Source organism: Semicossyphus pulcher, unplaced genomic scaffold, assembly GCF_022749685.1.
Source record: "Semicossyphus pulcher isolate SPU_LCO1_2020_fin unplaced genomic scaffold, fSemPul1.0.p SCAF_23, whole genome shotgun sequence".
Lineage (NCBI taxonomy): Eukaryota > Metazoa > Chordata > Actinopteri > Labriformes > Labridae > Semicossyphus > Semicossyphus pulcher.
In genome coordinates this window covers 16,975,680-16,995,815 of record NW_027211697.1, presented here as the reverse complement: position 1 = coordinate 16,995,815, position 20,136 = coordinate 16,975,680, and the positions used below count along the sequence as shown (strand labels likewise).

The 20,136-nt window shown below is 43.9% G+C and overlaps 3 protein-coding genes across 3 annotated transcripts; 1 reads left to right on the top strand and 2 right to left on the bottom strand.

Annotated features, from left to right (window-relative positions):
- The first annotated feature begins 674 nt into the window (after positions 1 to 674).
- LOC138602608 (von Willebrand factor C domain-containing protein 2-like) lies at positions 675 to 6,799 on the top strand. The gene is made up of 3 exons (XM_069674092.1): positions 675 to 1,046; positions 2,570 to 2,699; positions 5,108 to 6,799. Exons 1-3 carry the CDS (start codon positions 675 to 677, stop codon positions 5,347 to 5,349), a joined length of 744 nt encoding a protein of 247 aa, XP_069530193.1. The 3' UTR covers positions 5,350 to 6,799.
- A 936-nt stretch (positions 6,800 to 7,735) lies between these two features.
- On the bottom strand, positions 7,736 to 12,169 carry rpl23 (ribosomal protein L23). The gene is made up of 5 exons (XM_069674694.1): positions 12,091 to 12,169; positions 10,823 to 10,906; positions 9,836 to 9,964; positions 8,405 to 8,518; positions 7,736 to 7,864 (listed from the first exon to the last, which is right to left on the bottom strand). The coding sequence occupies exons 1-5, from the start codon at positions 12,101 to 12,103 to the stop codon at positions 7,782 to 7,784; spliced, it is 423 nt and encodes a 140-aa protein (XP_069530795.1). The 5' UTR covers positions 12,104 to 12,169; the 3' UTR covers positions 7,736 to 7,781.
- Positions 12,170 to 13,299: 1,130 nt separating this feature from the next.
- LOC138603038 (layilin-like) lies at positions 13,300 to 15,618 on the bottom strand. The gene is made up of 5 exons (XM_069674693.1): positions 15,558 to 15,618; positions 15,061 to 15,333; positions 14,617 to 14,952; positions 14,411 to 14,514; positions 13,300 to 13,472 (listed from the first exon to the last, which is right to left on the bottom strand). The coding sequence occupies exons 1-5, from the start codon at positions 15,592 to 15,594 to the stop codon at positions 13,437 to 13,439; spliced, it is 786 nt and encodes a 261-aa protein (XP_069530794.1). The 5' UTR covers positions 15,595 to 15,618; the 3' UTR covers positions 13,300 to 13,436.
- Between the last annotated feature and the right edge of the window lie 4,518 nt (positions 15,619 to 20,136).

Below are 20,136 nucleotides of genomic sequence, written 5' to 3'. Positions count from 1 at the left end.
TATTCTCATGTACCCAGATTACAGCTTTAATGTAACTACGAGTTTAACATGAGAAGTTGAAGTGCTCCTTCAACTAACGAATGTAGAAGTGACATGTAAAGCAGAGTACCAGCGCTGGCCACAAGGGGGCGTGCGAACCTGGATATGAGTATCATCTTTTTACAGCAGACACTTAAAGGAGAGAGGCCATGTCATTGCTCCTTCCTTCCCTCCTAAGTTAGACTACATTTAAGAGATGTTTCTAATGATCCTCGATGATGTAATCACTGAAATGTAAATTATTCTTTCAATGCAACATCTGACTTCTAATGATATCCATAAACTGAACCATGTGTCATATAGACACTGATATTCCATCAGTGAGCTGACAGGTATGAGCTGAGGCTCCTCCAGCTCCTGCGTTATGATGACGTCTCGTTTCTGTCAGATAAATACATTAAAGCGCAGAACTGGTTCATCTCTTCAGATAAATGACCAAACATGTTGAAGACTTATTTCCTGTTAACACAGTTATAAATTCGCACCCTGGGCTCGGCTCGGGTTCAGGTGGGTGTCACCAGTTCCATCCCGGACTGACGCGCGCGCTTCCGGCTGTGTGTGTGTGTGTGACAGAGGGAGGAGAAGCTCACCGGAGCGCACACACACACAGACACAGATGGTTCCTGTCGGTCACCATGAGCCACCGGCACCGCGCGCTCAGCTGCCTCTCCCTCGCGCTCGTCCTGCTGCTGCCTCGCGCTCCGGTGGGCGCGGAGTACTCCTCCTCCAAGACCGACTTGGACTACGAGTTCGGGGACTACCGGGGGAAGTGGTGCATCGACGACCACGGCTTCGTGTACGGCATCGGAGAGCTCTACTACCCGAGCCCTTCTGCGTGTCCGTGCACGTGCACTGTTGACGGTCCGGTGTGCGTCCGGCCCAAATGTCCACGCATCCACCCCCGGTGCACGCGCATCAGGTACAAGGCGTGCTGTCCAGTGTGCGAGGCCATGCCCCGGGTCTGCGTCTACGCGGGGAAAACGTACCGACTCCTGGAGGAGTTCAGGGTGAGATCCAAACTTATACACCCCCTCCTCCCCTCCCTCGCAAGTTCTGTCTCTGTGTAGGCTATGAATGATGTGAGGGTTTACCTGTACAGGTGCTGAGCTCACTGTCACTGCTGCTATTGTCTGCATGACGCAAAGTTACGGATGTAAACTTAAAACTGTCCCTTACTCGATAATCGTTCAATCATAGTATCATAACATTATGTTCATATGCAGGGAAAACAGAATATTTGTACATAATTATTGTTTGATAAACACAAGTCTCCCCCTGTCCACGTGCATTGTGTGTACTCACACATACTGCATCTCACCTTTATATACAAAGCACCTGTTGTACGAACATGCAGCCTAACAGAAAGTGACACCGATGGGTCAAACTTTGCAAGACGAATAAAAAAACAGAACAATAAAACGAAAGAATCAATTAATAAAAACCGCAGAGCTAAAAACTATTGTTAAAATCAGCGATAAAAACTCTCAAAATATTACGAGCAGCACGTGTTCGGTCAAAAAACGTAAAGTAAATAAACAACATAAAAAGGACATTCTCATTTAAAACTCGATGTAACAGCTGCCTTGTTGACAGGGAGAGGTACTGACCTGGGAGCGTGCAAAGGTTTACGGTTTGAAAGACACGGAGACTCTTTGTAAACTTTGTGAAATTTATATACAATGATGTGTTGCTATATTTTGAAAAGCTTTTATTTTGAAAGGTTGTGGTCCCAGGTAGTTTTCCCCATTGTCTGGTTAATGCAGCCCTGACATGTTAAAAGTTACGACTGTTGTTTTTCAGCAGCAAACTGAAGCTGCCGACTCGAGGTGGCCATTTTGTTCAGTGCATTTTTATTTCTTTGAAAAACAAGTGAAAATATTTAAACTACAAGGTGGACACACAACCAATCACAGGTAGCCCCGCCCTAACCCCTCCCCTCTTCCTGCTCTGTGTGACTCTAAGTGGAGCATCAGTGACTAAATGAACATCATGCTGTGTTGAAGATGAAACTAGAGACTGAGACCATAAAGTCATCAGGAACATGTTTACTGAGGGAATACATCAGGAGAGGAGGAGGAGCATGTTCTCATAGACTTCTATAGGATCAATCAGTGAAGTCACCCCCTGCTGCACATTAGACAGAATGCAGGTTTCAGGCACTCAGACAGCAGTGTAGTCTGTGCTGTTGCATCATCATGCAATCATGTGATCAGTGGGAATCGAACAGTGTGATTCATCGACTGTGAAATACACCATCAGTTACATAAAACACAGAGAGCCTCCAACCAGGCCAGGAGCACCATACACAGGTCAGCTGTGTGCGTGTGTGTGTGTGTGTGTGTGTGTGTGTGTGTGTGTGTGTGTGTGTTGCACAGTGACTGTTCATGTTGTGTTCAGGTTCAGGCTCTTCTCGTGTGACGTAGCAGTCGGATTGATCAGTGATTGTTATGATCAGACACACATTAAAGCATGAATCCAACAGAACTCATAAAGGTGTGTGTGTGTATGTGTGTGTGTGTGTGTGTTCCAGTTGTCCAGGTGTGAGCGATGTCGCTGCGAGGCCAACAGAGAGGTGTACTGCAGCATCTCAGACTGCCCCGCCCCTCACTGCGTCAACCCCACCTACGAGGCCAACCACTGCTGCCCCATCTGTAAGAACGGTAAGCCTCGCTCACTGCTGCTCTCATTTGAGGATACATGATGTTGGTCACCAGAGACAGCTGTACAACTGCTCTCTCCAGGGCAGTGACTTTACATTTCAGAACACTGCAGCTGCTGGTTACCACTGCTTCTACCCTTAAGTTTGTTAGTGACACAGTATGTTACACAGTGATTGTGTTGTGACTGAACAAACCATTTAAAACATCCAAGTCACACAATAACAAACCAATCCAGGCAGCGCTGACCAGCAGCTGCTGCGATCTTAAATCAGTGTTTTTCTGAATGGAGTCTGGTGTGTTTGCAGAGAGCGATGTAACGTCTGTGTGTGGTTAAAACAATCATCTTCCTCTGTAACAAAAAGGTCTATCTCTGTAGGGATCCTTTCTGTCATGTTGTCACACACTTAGAATAACAATCTGAGCCTGTCAGTGGAAACAACAAGAACTTTTAGTGGACGACCTTTGACCCATCAAGGATTATGTTGCAGCCATTACAGCCTGTTTCACTGCTGCAGGGTGAACACATCTACTGGAGACGTTCACACACTTTGTTTACCTGTTTGACATTTACATCCCAGAATAAGTAAAACAGGGCACAGGATTAAAAAACAACCCAAAAAGCCACACGACCCATTTTGTTCATTAGATGGTGCATTAGAGCAGCCTTACGAGCTCCTGCCTTCTCTTAATCTCAATCATTCTATTCTTCCTGTGCAGATACAGGAGCATAACCTCATGTGCTGTCATGTTAACACACACACACACACACACACACACACACACACACTTAAGCTCATGCTTCCTGAGTGCGTTGTAAACATGGTCAGTGAGCAGCAGTTACGTCACCGCACACACCCGCAGCTCACACAGTCTCCCTGTTATGTCATGTGTGCTTCCACTGCCACAGGCATTAAAGTCCCTCTGAGCATTGTATGAGTGTGTGTGCGTGTGTGCGTGTGCCTCACAGGAAGTGCAGCATGGGTAATAATAGCTCTTGTATTATGTGCTGTTCTGTAAGCTCTAAAGTATTATTTAAATGATGAATTCATTCGGACCATCTTAAATAAAACCACATGAACTTACTTTATTTGGAGTTCATATTTTTATTCCTCCTCTGCCGGACAGACAGCGGGACAGATGGTTTAGTGTGTTGCGTCATTGTTGTTGTTTTTTTTTAACTTCCTGCTGGTTCCAAATTCCCTCTCGTCAGCTGTCGGATCTGGCAGCAGAGGAGATGTACTTCCTGTCCTCCTGCTGGCTGCCGTTGGTAATTGTTTCTCAGGTATCTGCCAAATGAAGGAACCCCCATCTGTGAACGACGGATGCAGATGATTAAAGGCAGGCTGTTTACATGGCAGCTCTTCAGTGTGTCCCAGAGCTGCTCTACTGAAAGATATTTAAAGGGGAAAAGAATTAGGACACGTTTTAAAGGGGAGTGGACTTTAATTTGACCTTACATAAAAGTTAGCGTGTGTAGCTGGCTGTGTTTTATTAACCACGTCCTTATCAAGCCTATCCCAGCTGTCATTGGGCGAGAGGCGGGGTTACACCTGGACAGGTCACCAGTCAATCACAGGGCTGACACACAGACAGTGGCTGTGTTCGAAATGCCGTACTATCCTACATATACATGCTATATACTACATGCTATGTACATGCTACGTACTGCACACTGCGTTCTGTAGTATGGAGGAGCTTTTGCAGTATGCTACGCCAGGCGGAACAATAACCGCCGCTTCTTTAGCTATAGCGCCCCCTTCTGCTGGAGTGCTGCTGCTGTGACGTTCCAGCGCTTTGCATTGTGGGATACAGTAGTTTAAATTAAAGTATGACATTTAACTTTAGTTTTAAATCTGCATGATGATGTGTCCTTCTGTTGTGGGTTCAGGCCAAGAACAAGCCGAGCAAACAAACGCCGTTAAAAAAGCTAAACAGACATTTGTCAGTGTGTTGAAGCGCGAGACGAAGACTTTGGTTACCTTTGAACAGAAACACGACAGCTGTGTTCACAATCAGCTTTATTGGCCAGGTGTGACCAAGTGTTTAAACAGCCATTACTAAAGTAACATGTACAAGCCTACGTAAGACAAAAGTGCAGATGTGAAGAGAGCAACAATGCTGAAACATCTTTGATAAAAAAACTGTAATTATGTAACAGATTGGTTATTTCCAATCCTTATGCTAAGCTAAGCTGTCCCATTAGCGCTGTTAGCTGTTTATTACCATACATAGGTTAGATCAAACTCATACCGTTCACAGCATCAAGGTGAATACGTGTTTGCTAAAATGTTTGAAGAAAAAGAAAGACGTAAAATGAACCAGGAATCCAGATTCTGAAGCGTTCATTCATCACACCAAAAATGTCTCCGTGTTGTGATTGTGTGTTTTTAACGTCTCTGCACCTTCAGGTCCAAACTGCTTCGCGGGGAACAGGGTGATCTCAGCGGGGGAGCGAGTGAACGTTGATGAGCGGACAGTTTGTTTCTGCACCTACAGGGACGGGACATGGCACACACATCCACAGGCCACCTGTGAGCAGCGCCCCCTGCCCAGCCCCACACCCACCGCCCGCACCGAGCCCCCCAGGGAGGAGGAGGCCCGGGGGAGAGTGGGGGGTCCGTTTATTCCCAGGCTGGACGTGATCCCATGACGTGGTTTAATAAATGTGCAAATAAACTCCTACCTTATCTACAAGTATCAGGAGAGCTAAACTGGGCTTAAATATATCATAACTCAACCTGCACATGTAATTATAACACAAACACCTCTGAAGTTTGTTCAGACCAAAAGTAAAGTGAATTTATTAAATACAAGTCAATGCAAAGACGCAGATTCATGCTGGTCGATGTGAATGACTCAAATCAAAGACAGATTCTCCTGACTCTCGAACCAAACCAAACTCCATTCAACAAACGAGCATTTGAAAGTAGTGAGACCGACCTGACGAATCATGATGTAGTTATCTCAGCATCCTTTAAGCATTTCATTAAATCTCAGTATCATGTTTGTTTTGGCTTCAGAGCGCTGCAGTAAGACTAAAGATGAACACAGCTGAAACAGAGCGCCGGTAGTTGGCGTCCATCAGAGAAATCCTGGTACTGATCCGAGCTCACAGCTCATCACACTGGGCACTGGTCAGCCTGAAGGAGCTGGAAGCAGCAGGAGTTCATCAGCCACAGCTCAGGAGGAGGAGGGAGGTTAACCAGCTGAGTGAGAGGACAGGAGGTGTTAGGAACACAGACATGATGGAGCGTGACGTGTCTGGAAGGCTGTTGAGAGAAATTCGCTTCACATTGGTTTGAACAAAGTTCAGAAATGCAGGACAATCTGCCCCTGGTTGGTGCCGAAAGTGAAACGGGAACTGGGGAGTGAAGCCGTCAAAAATGGACGTTGGACCGCTGGTAGTGTTTCCCTGACATCTTAAGATTTCTCTCTTATTATTCTTCTTCTCTGTTTATCGCTCCCTGCACATGTGCAAATCTACAATCTATCTACCTACAGTACTTTGTTGACACGCCCAGAAAACCTCCCATGATTCACCTGTGGAAAAAGGAAGGAGTCAGTGTGTGTGAGGGTCATGTATCTGTTATTTACAGTAGGTGACGCAGGGGAAACAAGTGTTGGCTGCAGGTGGTGGCCTGGTTTCTGTGTGGACCTGCTGGTTTCCGTCTGTAAGCGGAGCGAGGCCGGAGATGTCCAAGTAGATCAGACACACACACACACACACACACACAGAGCTGAGGAATGACTGTGTAAGCAGAAAAGCTGATGATTCAAAGGCAACCTGGAGGAACAGCCGGTGTACTTATGTAACGTGAACATGCCGGTGACCTCCCTGTATCTGCACACGCCACTCATTTCTCAGACAGATTTGGGCCTCTTCCCTCAGTTCAGACGTCCTCTGTGTACGTCCCGTCATCGCCTTCATTTCCTATTTCACCTTAAATCAGGTTAAAAGGCTCTCCAAGGCTGTGTTTAATGGTACTCAGGTTTATAACACTTTCCCCAGTGCTTTATCTCATGTTGATTGGAACTGGATCGCACCATGATTTCCTCCTCGTTGAATGTGTGCCGTGTCGTGTACCTCGTCTGTGAGTGTCTCCAGTTTCTTTGACAAATAAAGCTTTTACAGCTCTGCAAACCTGCCCTTTAATTCTCACTAGGGTCCAGCACGCCCTCTGGTGGTCGGTCTGAGGAAGTGCAGTAAAGATGTACTATTTTTTCACTCCAACTTTTGAGTTTTATCACACACACACAGCATGAGGTCTGCATGAAGGCATCTAACAGAAACAATTTAATGTGTATTACTAAACTTTTAGTAATCAAACATCAAATTAAAACTCCAGCTGAACAGAGACTGATTTAATGGCTGGCTAAGTCGTGTCCACATTAAAAAACGTGACGTAAAGATAAGATGATCTCCCCTCACAATCTTAACCTCTAGTTTACATCAGATCTGTAATTAGATCGACCAGTAACCGTTCATTCAAGTGTCTTTAAATGTGTTCCTTACTTCTGTAAAGATCCGTAGAGACGGAGCTTTGTGTTAAAGAGTATGATGCTTTCTTTGAAACCAGAAACTGTTGCATCGCTCTCTTCAAAGCAACCACACTCCATTGAGTTACTGGTCTACGGCACCTCGATCTGAGAGTTTGTGTTACTGAACACTTTAATTGTGTTGCATCTGAACGGCCTGTTACAGTCACTCAATAACACAAACACATGGAGTCAGAGGTGGAGCACAAAGTCCCGTTTCCCCTCAAGGTAAAAGTCTGGTAGCTTTGAAAAGAGCAACACAACAACCGTTTCTGGTTACAAAACCCTCTCAGACCTGAAGACAAAATTGCAGCCAATGCAGTATTTGGAAGCTGCCTTCTAAAGCAAAAGTAATTAACACATTTTAAATTAGAACCCAGGTTGAAAATGACAAAGTAATTTTTTTAAGTGGCTCTTTCACTGATCCATACAGATAATCGACAGTCACATAGTTCAAACATGATCCTCTACATGTAAATGAAAGTCAGAGCAACCGGGGCTGATTACCAACAGTTTTATTGAAAACAAACAGGCGCAGGGTCCAGCTCAGGCTATGCTGCCAGCATTGGAGGCGATCCTGGGCCAAAGGTCGGCACACTCTTTGGCCACTGGGCCTGTGATGGCTGAACCTGCAGACACAGGAGCGCAGACTTATTTTAGTACAAACAATACACGCTATCTAAAAAGATATGAAATAAAGTTAAACAGACAGGAAGACGTGTAGAATGTGCCAACATAGTTCTGAACAGACTCCGGCTGTACCGAGGTTAACTCTGTCTCATCCCTGATTGAGATCAGTCAGCCACAGTGTCGCTGCCGTCTCACCCACAGTGATGAATCTATATTCCCTTCTACGACAACTCACCCAGCCACTGAGCAGACAAAGCAAGTGCTTTTGGAAGGGGCAACTCTTTACACCTATCACCTGTATCCACACGGTCAGAAAACACTGAAGGTCGTTGTAACCACTTTGATGCACCTGTCCTGATGGTGAAATTGACACCGATGCCGTTCATAAATTGAACCCTACAAAGGACTTTAACATAAAATGTCTTTAGACAAATTTCTACTGAGCTGCTCTCAATTGCGATGTTGAGGTCATTGCACAGGAGTATAAAAGTATTTCCTGTACTGTAATCACACCTGCTGTAGCGTCCAAACAAACCCACCTTTCATTTCTCCCTTGTTGTTTACTATGACCCCCGCGTTGTCTTCAAAGTAGAGAAACACGCCGTCTTTTCGCCGATACGACTTCCGCTGCCGTATCACCACCGCAGGATGCACTGAGGACAGAGAGAATGTGGTTATCATCATGTCACACAACTCGCCCAAAACCAGTGTACGAATGTAGACAGTACTGGAAAACAAGGGGTCACAGCACGACTGCCTATGAACCCTGAAACTGGATCCTCCAACACAAACACCCTGTACACGCCCGCATGTTAGCCTTCGAGCAGTGAACTTCAGCTGCTACTTTCTTATTGAGCAGTCACAGCAGCAGCTTAAACACACATGTAAAGGAACACAAACAGGAATAAGTAAGAAAAGAATCATTTAGAGGAATCATTATACAATAGAGTGACAAAGTTTTGAAATATAAAAAAAATAAGTGTACATTTTATTTATGCCAAGATAACTCTCAGACTCCGGCTGTACTGAGGTTAACTCTGTCTCATCCCTGATTGAGATCAGTCAGCCACAGTGTTGCTGCCGTCTCACCCACAGTGATGAATCTATATTCCCTTCTACGACAACTCACCCAGCCACTGAGCAGACAAAGCAAGTGCTTTTGGAAGGGGCAACTCTTTAAATTAACCTGCATGTTTTTAAATTTCCTATACTATTCATATATATATTTATTTATTTATTCATATACCGTCAGTCATGTCATTGTATCCCTTTACTTTGTCTTTTCTCTTGCTATTCAATGAAGGATAAAGCTGTCAATCAACTAGCATGGGCGGGTCTTTCCGCCAAGGCTGGGTAGACAAAAAAAAAAACACAGAAAAAACTTTGCTAATCTCTTTTAGTGACTGCGGTCACTTTAACATAAACATGACGCAGTGGGAGAAACGGTGCACATGAAGGGAACATTTTCCACATCAGTTGCTTTTTGTGATGCAGCAGATTGACTCCTCCACGTTCGCCCTTCTCGTGTATTTAAAAACATAAGACAAAAGGAGGTAAATTAACTGTCAGTCTCTTCACTCAACACGACACTAGAAAGACCAACAGCCAAACACCCAGCACTCGCCAATCATCTCCATCAGTTGGTCAAAGAGGTCTCAGGAGAGAAAGACAGACCTCAATACACCTGATAAAATCCAGTATTTACTTTGGATTCAAATGTTTTAATTAGTGACAAATGCAAATGGGCAACTTAATCAGCCAATAGGAGCGCTCTCTCCAGCAGCAAACTGATTAAATAGTAAACATGGAGAAGACTCCAATTCCCCACCAGGAGGACTAACGGAAATAAACTCAACATGTTGATCCTTCAACAAACAGTCTGTACGATCTTACAAACGTCTTTAGATGTGCGAGGATGTCTGACTTTAGTCTTCAAGTGTACGGTAGATGGTAGTTGATCTCAGACTCACCCTTCTTCCTGAGTTCTGGTTTGCCTTTCTTCACTGTGGCCATAACCATGTCACCCACTCCTGCAGCAGGCAGACGGTTCAGACGCCCCTTGATGCCCTTTACAGAGATGATGTACAAGTTCTTGGCACCTGGAGGACAGAGGGAGACAAACATTAGAAAGAGAAAGGAAGAAACTAAAGACACCTGCACAAGAGTCTAAGCATGCTTTTATTTGTCTCATCCCTGATTGAGATCAGTCAGCCACAGTGTCGCTGCCGTCTCACCCACAGTGATGAATCTATATTCCCTTCTACGACAACTCACCCAGCCACTGAGCAGACAAAGCAAGTGCTTTTGGAAGGGGCACAGAGAGAAGACTGACCAGCTACGCATATCTTAGTCTGTGCCAGAATTAATCAAAATCATCCAACACAGATTTAAATAATGTTGTTGTGAATCTTTAACAAAACTGCAAACAGCGCTTTTTTCCACAATGACAAGCACTCAACACAAACTAGTCTCATCTGCAGATAACAGGGGTTCAACAGCTTTCACTGATTAGACACAAACAGCTGTCTGAACAGCATCTCTGCATGAAGAGTGAAAGCGTGCTTCTGAATTTTAAAGTGTTGATTTATTGTACAGTTCCCAAACACTAAAATGTGGAAAATATTTCCCCACTTACTAACCTCGCCAGAAACGTCAGAGGGACAGTTGGATCATTTATGATACACTTATTCACTTTCTCATGAGGTGTTAGTACCTGGGAGCAGTAACTTCCTGGAGTCTGCAGTGTAATATTTAGCGTACAGATGTGAACATGGTTTATCAAGTCATCCTTGCAAAGATGAGTGCATGAATGATTTCCAAAAATGACAAATCTATTCCTTTAACCACCACAACCTCCCAGGTCTATGTAATGACACGTGTGACAGGAAACAACCTTTCCTAAAAATGGGGCTTCATTTCTGCATACATGTCAGTACAGTGGGTGAGGTGAGGCGTACCTGTGTTGTCGGCGCAGTTGATGACCGCTCCCACTGGGAGACCCAGTGAGATGCGGAACTTGGCTCCGGATGAACCACCACGTCCTGAAAGAAGAAGGTGCACATTATGAAATCAATCAACTTCAATTGACTAAAATTAACATTTAACATCCACTTTCAGCCGTTAAATCTCTGCCTTAAATTCACCATTCTTTGCATGCTTCCAGTCAAACACTTGATGACAGTTTCACAACTGGACCAAACACCCGGGCATCAATAACATACATCGTAGCATCTCCACCACGTTTAACTAATTAACAACTTTTCCGATCATCATGGAGCTGAATTGATGAATTTCAGCAAGTTTAGTTGTGCATGGTTTACATTTTCCTACTTCACAAATACAGCATTAAGATCTAATGTCTGCCAGGGTCTTTAATATCCAAACTTTCAGCATTTGATATTGAAAAAGTCAGGCGGTTCTACTAAACAGGACCATGGTAGCTTAATGAAATTGACAAAATAAGAGTCGCACTAAGGCTCAGAGGCCCAAAGACACCTGAAAACCAATTGAAAAAAAGTCTGGGCGCTGCAAAACTTAACCTTTCAGAAATAGCGGTGATGTTGCCTGTTGCATGAGCAAAAACAATAATGTGGTGACGGACATGAAGCTAGCATGAACTATTTGACATACACGTTGCCATTTTCTGGTATTAGAGATGAAATAGTCAACAACTGCTATCATTAGGTAACGTAACACATCTTTGAACCTTTTAACTCGAAGCTAGCGTTGCTGTACAGCACATAACTTGTTCACCTCTTACTTTTATTTATTCAAATCTGACATTTGAAGATCGCGTTAGCCGAGAAACCTGCTAACCCACCTGCACCGGCTGTGCTTAGCTTTTTCAGTTAGCTTTAGCTAGCCGAAGTCAGTTTACACTTAAAATTTGTAACGCGGAACCTGTCATATGTCTTAAATCCGTGTGGCATGAAGCGTATCAAGATGAAACGTATCTGAAGTTTGCAGCGAGCAGAAAATACACATTTCCAACCTCTAGCGTAACTCCATGCCTCCGTCGCGCCGACAGCGAAACATGGCTTCCGCCGGCTAACTTAGCCAGCCAAATCGTTTTCTTTCACAACTTACATTAGGTTTCCAAAAAATGAAAAATAATCAAGCAGATATGTTGTTTTACTTGCTCTATCACAAACCAACAACATTTTAAGCTCTGTCGAGGCCTATAAACCAGCAGATGAATGTGGATTTGACAAGGCGGGTTTCATACCTCTCTTAGACATTGCTGCAGTAGGGAAAGAGGACGGTGGTGAAAGGAATTGTGGGATATAAAGTTGAACGGAACTACATCCGGGTCATGGCGCGGAGCAATGCTACATTCACATGCTGCCGGAAACATCGAATTAAACGCGACTTTTCGCATTTTCCAAACAGTACATAAACATGTGTCCGATTGAAACGATAAGAAAAACTGTTAAAATGATATTGAGTTATTTTCATGATGTTAGGTGAAGTCTTCAACGTTTATTTTATTGTTTATAACTCATGTTTCTAAATATCGTTGAGAAAGAAGAAAAGGGAAATTACAGTATGAATGCTGCTTTTAGGACCTCCTCGGATTTTCCAAGTGGACGAGTCATAATACCACCTTTGTTGTGTTCGTGAACTTTAAATCCATGAAAAATGGATTTCAGGATGTTTGGAGAGTACACTCTGTAATAATATAAGATATATATTGTAATAATGTATTTGTAACTGTAATTGTATTTTATAACATTAGAAGTGTCTTTTTATTGTGAACATAGAAACATAGAAACATACAATCTCCATTAAAGGGGAGACTCTTCATGGAGATTTTGGGGAGAATAGAGATGAAAACAAAGTCTGTCAGAACTTGAGTTAAAAGTTTGACATTGAGTTAAATTATGCTTCATGCTGAGAGTCTGTAGATGGTAGAAAACCCTAACCCCAATCCAGCAGTGCCCTCAACCAGCCAGCACTAATTACTAATGTTCAGCAGTAATAAGCTAGAAGCAATTACTGCTTATTATTAAGCTATAAGCAGTGTCCAAAGTGTAAAAAACAAATCAATTAATATAGAATTATAATATAATATTGATAAACGTAGAGAAAAATCATAATAACATAAATGTAATTCTAGTCTTTCTTAAAGCTCCTGGATATTTGTCTTGAAATAGTAAAAATGCTGAACTTACAGCAAAGTCGAGTCTCAATAAACGGCCACAAACATCAGAGGGAAAATAAAAGTTCATTACAGAAAGTTTAAAAAAAAAAGGTCAGTTTGCTGTTCAGACGTTTTGCTGCGGGTGTGGCAGAAAAAAACACTGTTCAAACCCCCAAAAGATTTCATAAACTTAAATGCTAATATTTTGGATTTATTTGAAACAAATGTTTAAGTAAAACATCTTTAATCAAAAGAGAGACTGAAATATAAAAGTCATTCTGAATGACCCAGCAAACCAAAAACACAAACAAGTCAAAGTTAAGAATCACAGCTCCTGTTTGATGTCTCAGCCTTTCTCCTCCTCTTCCTGTTTTTCCTCCTTGTGGAAGACCTTCCCGTCAGGCTGCTCCAACCATCTCAGCTTGACGCCCTCACTCAGGCCCTCCTCCTTCTCTGCTCTGCTGAAACTGACAAACACAAAGAGGGTCAGTCTGAACACACAGAAAAGGGGACTGTATGTTACGCTGAGATTCAAACTGTGAGGTGGAATAATACTGTTCAGCTACCCTTTAGCATCTGTTATAAGTACCCTTCAGTGTCCGTTTCAAGGTACCCTGAAGCTTCTTTAAGGGGTCATTCACCATCAAGGTATATTTAGCAACTGTATCAAGTTAAAGGTACCATTTGTGTCTGGTTCCAGGTATCCCTTATGATCTACATAAAACCAGTCTGCATCTGGCTCAAGGTACCATTTAGTGTTTGTATAAACTTTTATTTCGCAGCTGTTTCAAGAAACTCTTTTACTACCTCTTTTAGGTCCTATTAAGCAGCTTTTTAAGGTTCCGTATAGGGGCTGTTTTACCCTTTGGCACCTATAAAGTGGTACCCTGACACATCGCTTTACAGAGAAACTTTAGTCCGTGTTAAAAGTACCCATAAGCACAGCCGTTTCAAGGAGCCTTTCAGTGTCTGCGTGAAGGTCACCTTTAGTTTCCGTTTTCTTCCTTTCTGATGAGAGGGTTTATGTCCGCGCTCTGTTTGGGAAGGTTTAACACAGCGTGGTGGGATTATAAGAAAAACTCCACTTTTTGTTCCACACAGAATCCAACCCTGCTCTCCTGGATTGTTTGACCCAGCCATGGACTACCACTCATTAAGGACCTAACTTTCCACATGCTCAGCCTCAGAGCTCAGGCAGCTCTGAGGGTCTTACACTGCTGCAGCTGAGTTTACTATGGTGTCACTCTACCATAAGCTACACCCTGCAGTGCAGAAGCAGGTATGTCAGCCTCCCCTGTCTCAGGTAGACCTCCGCAGTGGCTCACGATCATGTGGGTTATAAACAAATGATAGTGCTTTACTTTCTGTAGTTATAAGAGAAGTGAACAGCCTGAAACAGCCTTACCTTCTGCAGGATGTCGTCTTTCAACTCCTCCATGTCCACGGAGGAGTCCGATTTCTTCAACACCACCCGCACCACCTGCCTCCTCGTCTTGGGAGCTGATTTATCTGAAAGTATTATTTTAATGTAAAAGAGGAAACATCAGAAACAATGAGGGGTTTTTATTTTTGACTACTGAAGGGTTTACATATAGTTAGAACTCAACTCACCAAAGTAACATGCGAAGAAGTACTGGGAGCTGCAGTCACTGTCAATCCACTGACCAAATCTTGAAGCCACACATGAATGTGCAGGTTTGGTGGCTGGTGCAACAGTTTCCAAGTTCCTGAACGAATGTCTGCTCCCATCCGACCACTTCCAACAGTCTCTGCAGAGGCCGATCCAGGTGTCTCCGCTCAGGCCCTGCGGTTCGATCTGGTCGTTCTCAGTCTGGTTCCTCACGCTGGCCAGGTCAGTGTAGTTCTCCCTGCAGTAGCTCTGAGCCTCCTCACAGGTCATATTTTGTTCCACTAAGACGAAGCTGGATGAAGAGTTCTGAGTTCCTTCTGTGAGTAAAAATAATTTGATAGTTACAGATAGAGTCCCGTTATTTGTAACTGACACACAAGTTTTGTAGTAAGGACAATCGGCGTCTTTACCAATCATATCCTCACCAGTGAACATGAAGAAGCTAGGCGCTTCTTTATCATAATTATCTGGGTTTTCCAGAGACCACCTCCATGTTGCTTTGTCATCAGCCTGCAATCCGATCCAGACTAAAGCGTAGCTGCCTATGAGGTCGTTGAGCTGGGCCAAGTCCTGCTCACTGTGTGCCGAGGCCAGGTCGGTGTACCTCTCCCTGCAGTAGCTCTGAGCCTCAGTCCAGGTCTTTAGTTCTTTAACCAGGAGGTACTGACGAGGAAAACAGGCCGGCAGGAGACACAGTCCTGTGGTCATGATGGAGAAAAACATGCGGATGCATTCACTGGTAAACTCAGTAACTATGACGACTCAGAGCATTTCACGTGTTTAGAGTTCAAATATGAAGAAAGGATCTCACATGAAAATCTGCGTACCGAACTGAAGCGCACCTCTCGCTCTCCTCACTGCACATTTATTTGTCTCTTCTCCACGACACACTTTACTGTTAAAATGTAAGTTTCACACTGACCTGATAAGAGCATCATAATGCCTGCAGTCCTTCCCATGATGTACCTTTGGACAGCTTGGCTGAACCTTAAATGGATGGATGTATGGATGTTCATGTTGTCAGTAACAAGCTTCATGTTTGTGGCCACTTGATTAAACACAAACTGGTTCATTGAAATGCACAGAACACGCTGAGTACATTCAGAAATAATGCTCTTAGGTTTTTGCTTCTTTAACTTTACTGCTGGCACGCCTGCAACCACGACAAGACTTCCTGCTGGTTTTCAAAATAAAGTCACCTAACATTTGATCGGTTCTCGAACTGACCGCCAGAACGTTAGACTGAACAATATGGGCAACAAAACAGAGCTGAGATATACGTTAACATTTAGATGGACTAAGTTATGTCCAACAACTGAAATCTACCTGCAGATGCAACAGATATTTTTAATGTTTGTTTTCATCTTTAAAAATGTATGAAAAGGCAACATGGTTATATTTCCTCTGTGTCTGTCAAGTACACGGAGCACACATAATAAAGAAGTCCATATGAAACCTAACTTTAGTGCAGAGAGTCGTCTGTGGAGAACAATATGCTCCGTGACAGAACACATCAACGCGGCGTTTTGGGTCCACGTGGGCGGAGCGGTCTGAGCGGTGAAAGAGACACAGGATCACCGGACGCTCACGGAGCTTCAGTCATATTAATATGTTGATACGTTCATATGTCAGTGTGGGACATTCACTACATGCAGCTTAAAGTGGAGCACGTTCTTTTACAGCAAAGATAACTAGCTAGCACACATAGTAGTTACTAGTTGTAACCTCAGTTCTATGAGTACTGACGCCAAACCACCATAAACAGGACGTGAGTTTGACAGCACTTTGGAATAAATTGAGTTTAATAAGAAATAATAACTTAAACCAAATAACCAAACTTTAACTGTGACGTCATGATGTGAGAGGAGCCAACGCTTAAACTAAATGTGAACCTGAACTGAAAAAATAATGTGATTTATTTATAGTGTGACATTAAATGATATTTCTGTTTCATTTGCTTCTTTGTATTAATCCCCTTTTATGAACCTTCCTGTTTAATGACCCGTTTATTTCTCTGATATTGATAACGTGTCTCTCCTACAGAACGTTGTGATGCAGAGCCATCTATACAGTCTAACGTTGTTAGGGGGCCGCGTTGAGCGAAATGCATAATTACCTCTAAAATGTATAAAAAAACATCTGGAAAGAGTCCATCGATGTGTCCGTCAGCCGAGTATGACATTAATTCAAATGTATGTAAAGGTATAGGACGTGTGCAGGATCTGTGCTTACCTGGAGGAAGTGTCAGCGGCTTCGAACCCAGCAGCGTAAATAAAAGTGTTCAGTCTTGAAGATGAATAATAATAATGATCAGTCATCCCAGCAGGTCTGTTTGACGGGAGGTGATTTGAATATCGTGACACAAACAAGGAGTTATTGAAAACTTTGCGCTCCAGGCAGAAGATTCTCTGTGACCCGAAACATTTATGTAAATGTTCAGAGAAAGAGCCGAACTGTTCCCAGCAGGAAGCACAGGGTCGCACCAGGAAGCTCTGAATGAAGAGCTGAGTGTGTCACAGTGACTGGAGGAAGAAGCAATGCAGAAATACTTCTAGGGACCAGCAGGGGGCGACTTCACTGGTTCTCTGTCTATGAGCCTTTGATTAATCACAGGTGCACCGTGCTAGTTGAGCTAGCTCTGGCGTCGGCAGCAACAAAATGCCAAACTGGGCTTTAAACGGTCGTCCACGAACCAACCAGGTGACACCTCTGGATATGTGAGCGATTCTTTACCTTCAAAGCATGTACCAAACACTCAGTTACCTGGACGGACTTAAAGTGAAATAACACACCTGTCTGTCGGAGCAGACGTGACTTTGGTCCCTAAAAAAGGTGGACAACAAGTTTCACAACTTTGTTCAGTGTTTGGTGTTCTGGTAACGTGTGGTGCATGTGGAGATCCAATAAGAAAGGTAAGTACTGTAGAGTTTTTACAAATCGTTTACAGGGTGAATTTCTGGTGAATGTTAAACTGAAATGAACCTTAAAGACACTGATTGATGGCGCCCACCTGGAGCACAACTAAAGCAAGACACCTGTTCATGTGATTCACCGTGTGCCTGAACACCAGGCACCATGTTCACTATCCACCCTTCAACTGAATGACGCTAAAATAAAGGAGTGTCTTTCTGTGATCCTCTCTCAGATCCAGATCCTTCCCTCCGCAGAGGAGCAGGCGCTGCAGTCACCGCTGTGAATCCACCACCAGATAGCAGCAAACCGCCAGCTCTGTTTCTGAGCTCTGCTGTTACAACCAGAGTTAAACCAGAGTCGAAGCTTTCAGGCTGCCGGTTCTGATGGGAACGTTTCAGAGCTGTGGACTCACCTGTTGTTTCATTATGAGGCACAGAGAGGAGAGTTTCATCCAGTTCTACCAAAGCAAACACGCTCAGCACAGATGTGGTGATGACTTCAGAGTAAGGCGAGAAATCTGCAGAGAAACAAACGGCGTTCGCATGAGACATGAACATTGGACAGTGCACTTTGACCTCACACTGCTGCAGAAATATTCCATCTCCAAACCAACGTGTTAATAAGAATAGGCTTTTTCTGATATCCTGTGTATATATATATCCTATATATTTTTGAGATGCTGGAGAAGTGTAGTGATGTAATGTCACTGTGATGTAAACACAAAGTGATGCTTTCAGTAAAGCACCACAGAATATCGTCCTTTCCTGGAGTTGGTGTGTGATGCACATCTTCTGTCAGGTTTAAAGGTGTTTATAAAAGATGTTTGTGATCTTAATGCGGTGCTTGCACTGTTGCATTAACACAAGGCAAATGTTAAAGCTGCTGTGAGGAACTTTCAGTTTGTGTTGTTTTTGGCGCCCCCTGTGGACAAAGCTGTACCTTCATTTCAGTCCGTTTCATGAGCGTAAAAAACTCGTCACAGGAGCTTTAAAGGCAGAAAGAAAACAATCAAACTTAAGGCAGGTCGAAGCTCAATTAAAGGGACAAAAACATGCAGAGAAACTTGCTCGGCTGATGTCTGACAGCTTTCTTTGTGTTAAATATTTCTGCTCTGACTGGTTGGTGAGTGGGTTTAAAACCCTGCTGCAGTTGCAGAAACACCCAGAAGCAAGGAAACCCATCTTCTCGGTTTCCTTCTCCAATCCTGGAAGCAACCGGAGGAGAGAGGAGAGCCGAGCGCCGATGTTCTGGACTGTTTGGCTGGGGCTGATGGTGCGTTCAGGCCGGACCAAAGATTTGGGATAAGACCAGTTGAAACTTGCAGTTACTTGTAATTCTGACACATACCAGTTCACACCAATGCTAGCAGACGAAATGGTGTCTGCTTTCTCTCAGTGCCGGGGATGAAACCTTCAGCACAGAGCTGCAGAGTGTCGGGGCAGGGAGGCCAGAGAGGCTGGATCCAAACATAATCCGTCACCTTCCTGCAGGGTTGTCTGGAGGTTTGTTTACTTGTGCTTTAGAACGTTACGGCAGTTACACAACCAGAAAATACAGTTTTATTTCTCTAAGTCACTGCTCTCTTCATCCAGGCCGAGCTGCTCTACGCTCGCTCGAGTCGGGGAGGAGGGGCCGGCTTTGATTGGTGAGTTAACAGACAGCAAGCGACGAATCCTGATCATTAACATCAAACAGAGTGATGAGCTGATCCTCCCTGTCCTTCCTTTTAAACTCTTCCCCACAGCTGTTGGTTCATACCTGACCGGCGGACACCTGCTACCAGGTGATTCTTTCATCAGCTGACCTGAGTCCAGCTGAGTCTGACCACTTCACTCCTCTTTAAGTTTCCCAGCAATATTCTCAAGTGGTTTCGTCTCATCGAGAGAATCCCCCCGAGCTTCACACCTGTACAACCCAACTTATGAACGAGTGATGATACTTCACGTGGTGCCATTCACTCTTTAAAGCCTCCTGAAACTGTGAGGAGCAAAATCCTTCAACATGAAAGAAGTTTCTATGTTTCTACTATGTTCATACGTCCTGAATAAACTTAACTGTAACCCCAATCTGAGAACAGCGGCTGGCGTTGGACGACGATGCAGCCTCTGCGAGCGACAGACAGCTGTTCAGGGCTTCTGGTGTAGAAGCGTTTAGCGGTTAGCGGTAAAGAACTTCCCGCCAGCACTTCCTTTTCTGTCCGGCTAGAAACTTGAGAAGCGAGCAGAGTGGACTGTTTTCCTCAACACAGCCGAAGCACGCCAGCTGAAACACTAACGGGCGATAACACACAGCCTACGAGTGCCTACACACAGACTTAAACTTGGTCTAATCTTTCTGCCTTCATGAAATAAAAATACACTTTCAAACTGAAGCTCTTCAAATGATCCAGATAATCATCTAAATAGACGTCTCTGTGTTATCTGATCAGTGACTGCACCTGTGCCAGGTGAGTCCGGTCTGTCCAAACAATCTGCAGAAATAGATTTAAAAGTAGAAACTCTCCAAAGACGCTGACATTTCACATTAGAGTCTGCTGTCTGTCTGCAGCACACACCTGTCATAAAGCTCACAGACTGAGAGGACCTTTC

Bases quoted from the DNA above. Each gene is read 5' to 3' on its own strand.
- LOC138602608 (XM_069674092.1), top strand. From the start codon at position 675: ATGAGCCACCGGCACCGCGCGCTCAGCTGCCTCTCCCTCGCGCTCGTC. The intron at 1,047-2,569 runs GTGAGATCCAAA...TGTGTGTTCCAG, and splicing joins GACTCCTGGAGGAGTTCAGG to TTGTCCAGGTGTGAGCGATG. The intron at 2,700-5,107 runs GTAAGCCTCGCT...CTGCACCTTCAG, and splicing joins CTGCCCCATCTGTAAGAACG to GTCCAAACTGCTTCGCGGGG.
- rpl23 (XM_069674694.1), bottom strand. The intron at 9,965-10,822 runs GTACGCCTCACC...TCTGTCCTCCAG, and splicing joins CAACTGCGCCGACAACACAG to GTGCCAAGAACTTGTACATC. The intron at 7,865-8,404 runs GTGGGTTTGTTT...CTGTGTCTGCAG, and splicing joins CAACAAGGGAGAAATGAAAG to GTTCAGCCATCACAGGCCCA.
- LOC138603038 (XM_069674693.1), bottom strand. From the start codon at position 15,594: ATGGGAAGGACTGCAGGCATTATGATGCTCTTATCAG. The intron at 14,515-14,616 runs GTGAGTTGAGTT...TAATACTTTCAG, and splicing joins CTTCTTCGCATGTTACTTTG to ATAAATCAGCTCCCAAGACG. The intron at 13,473-14,410 runs GTAAGGCTGTTT...TGTGTTTGTCAG, and splicing joins AAGACGACATCCTGCAGAAG to TTTCAGCAGAGCAGAGAAGG.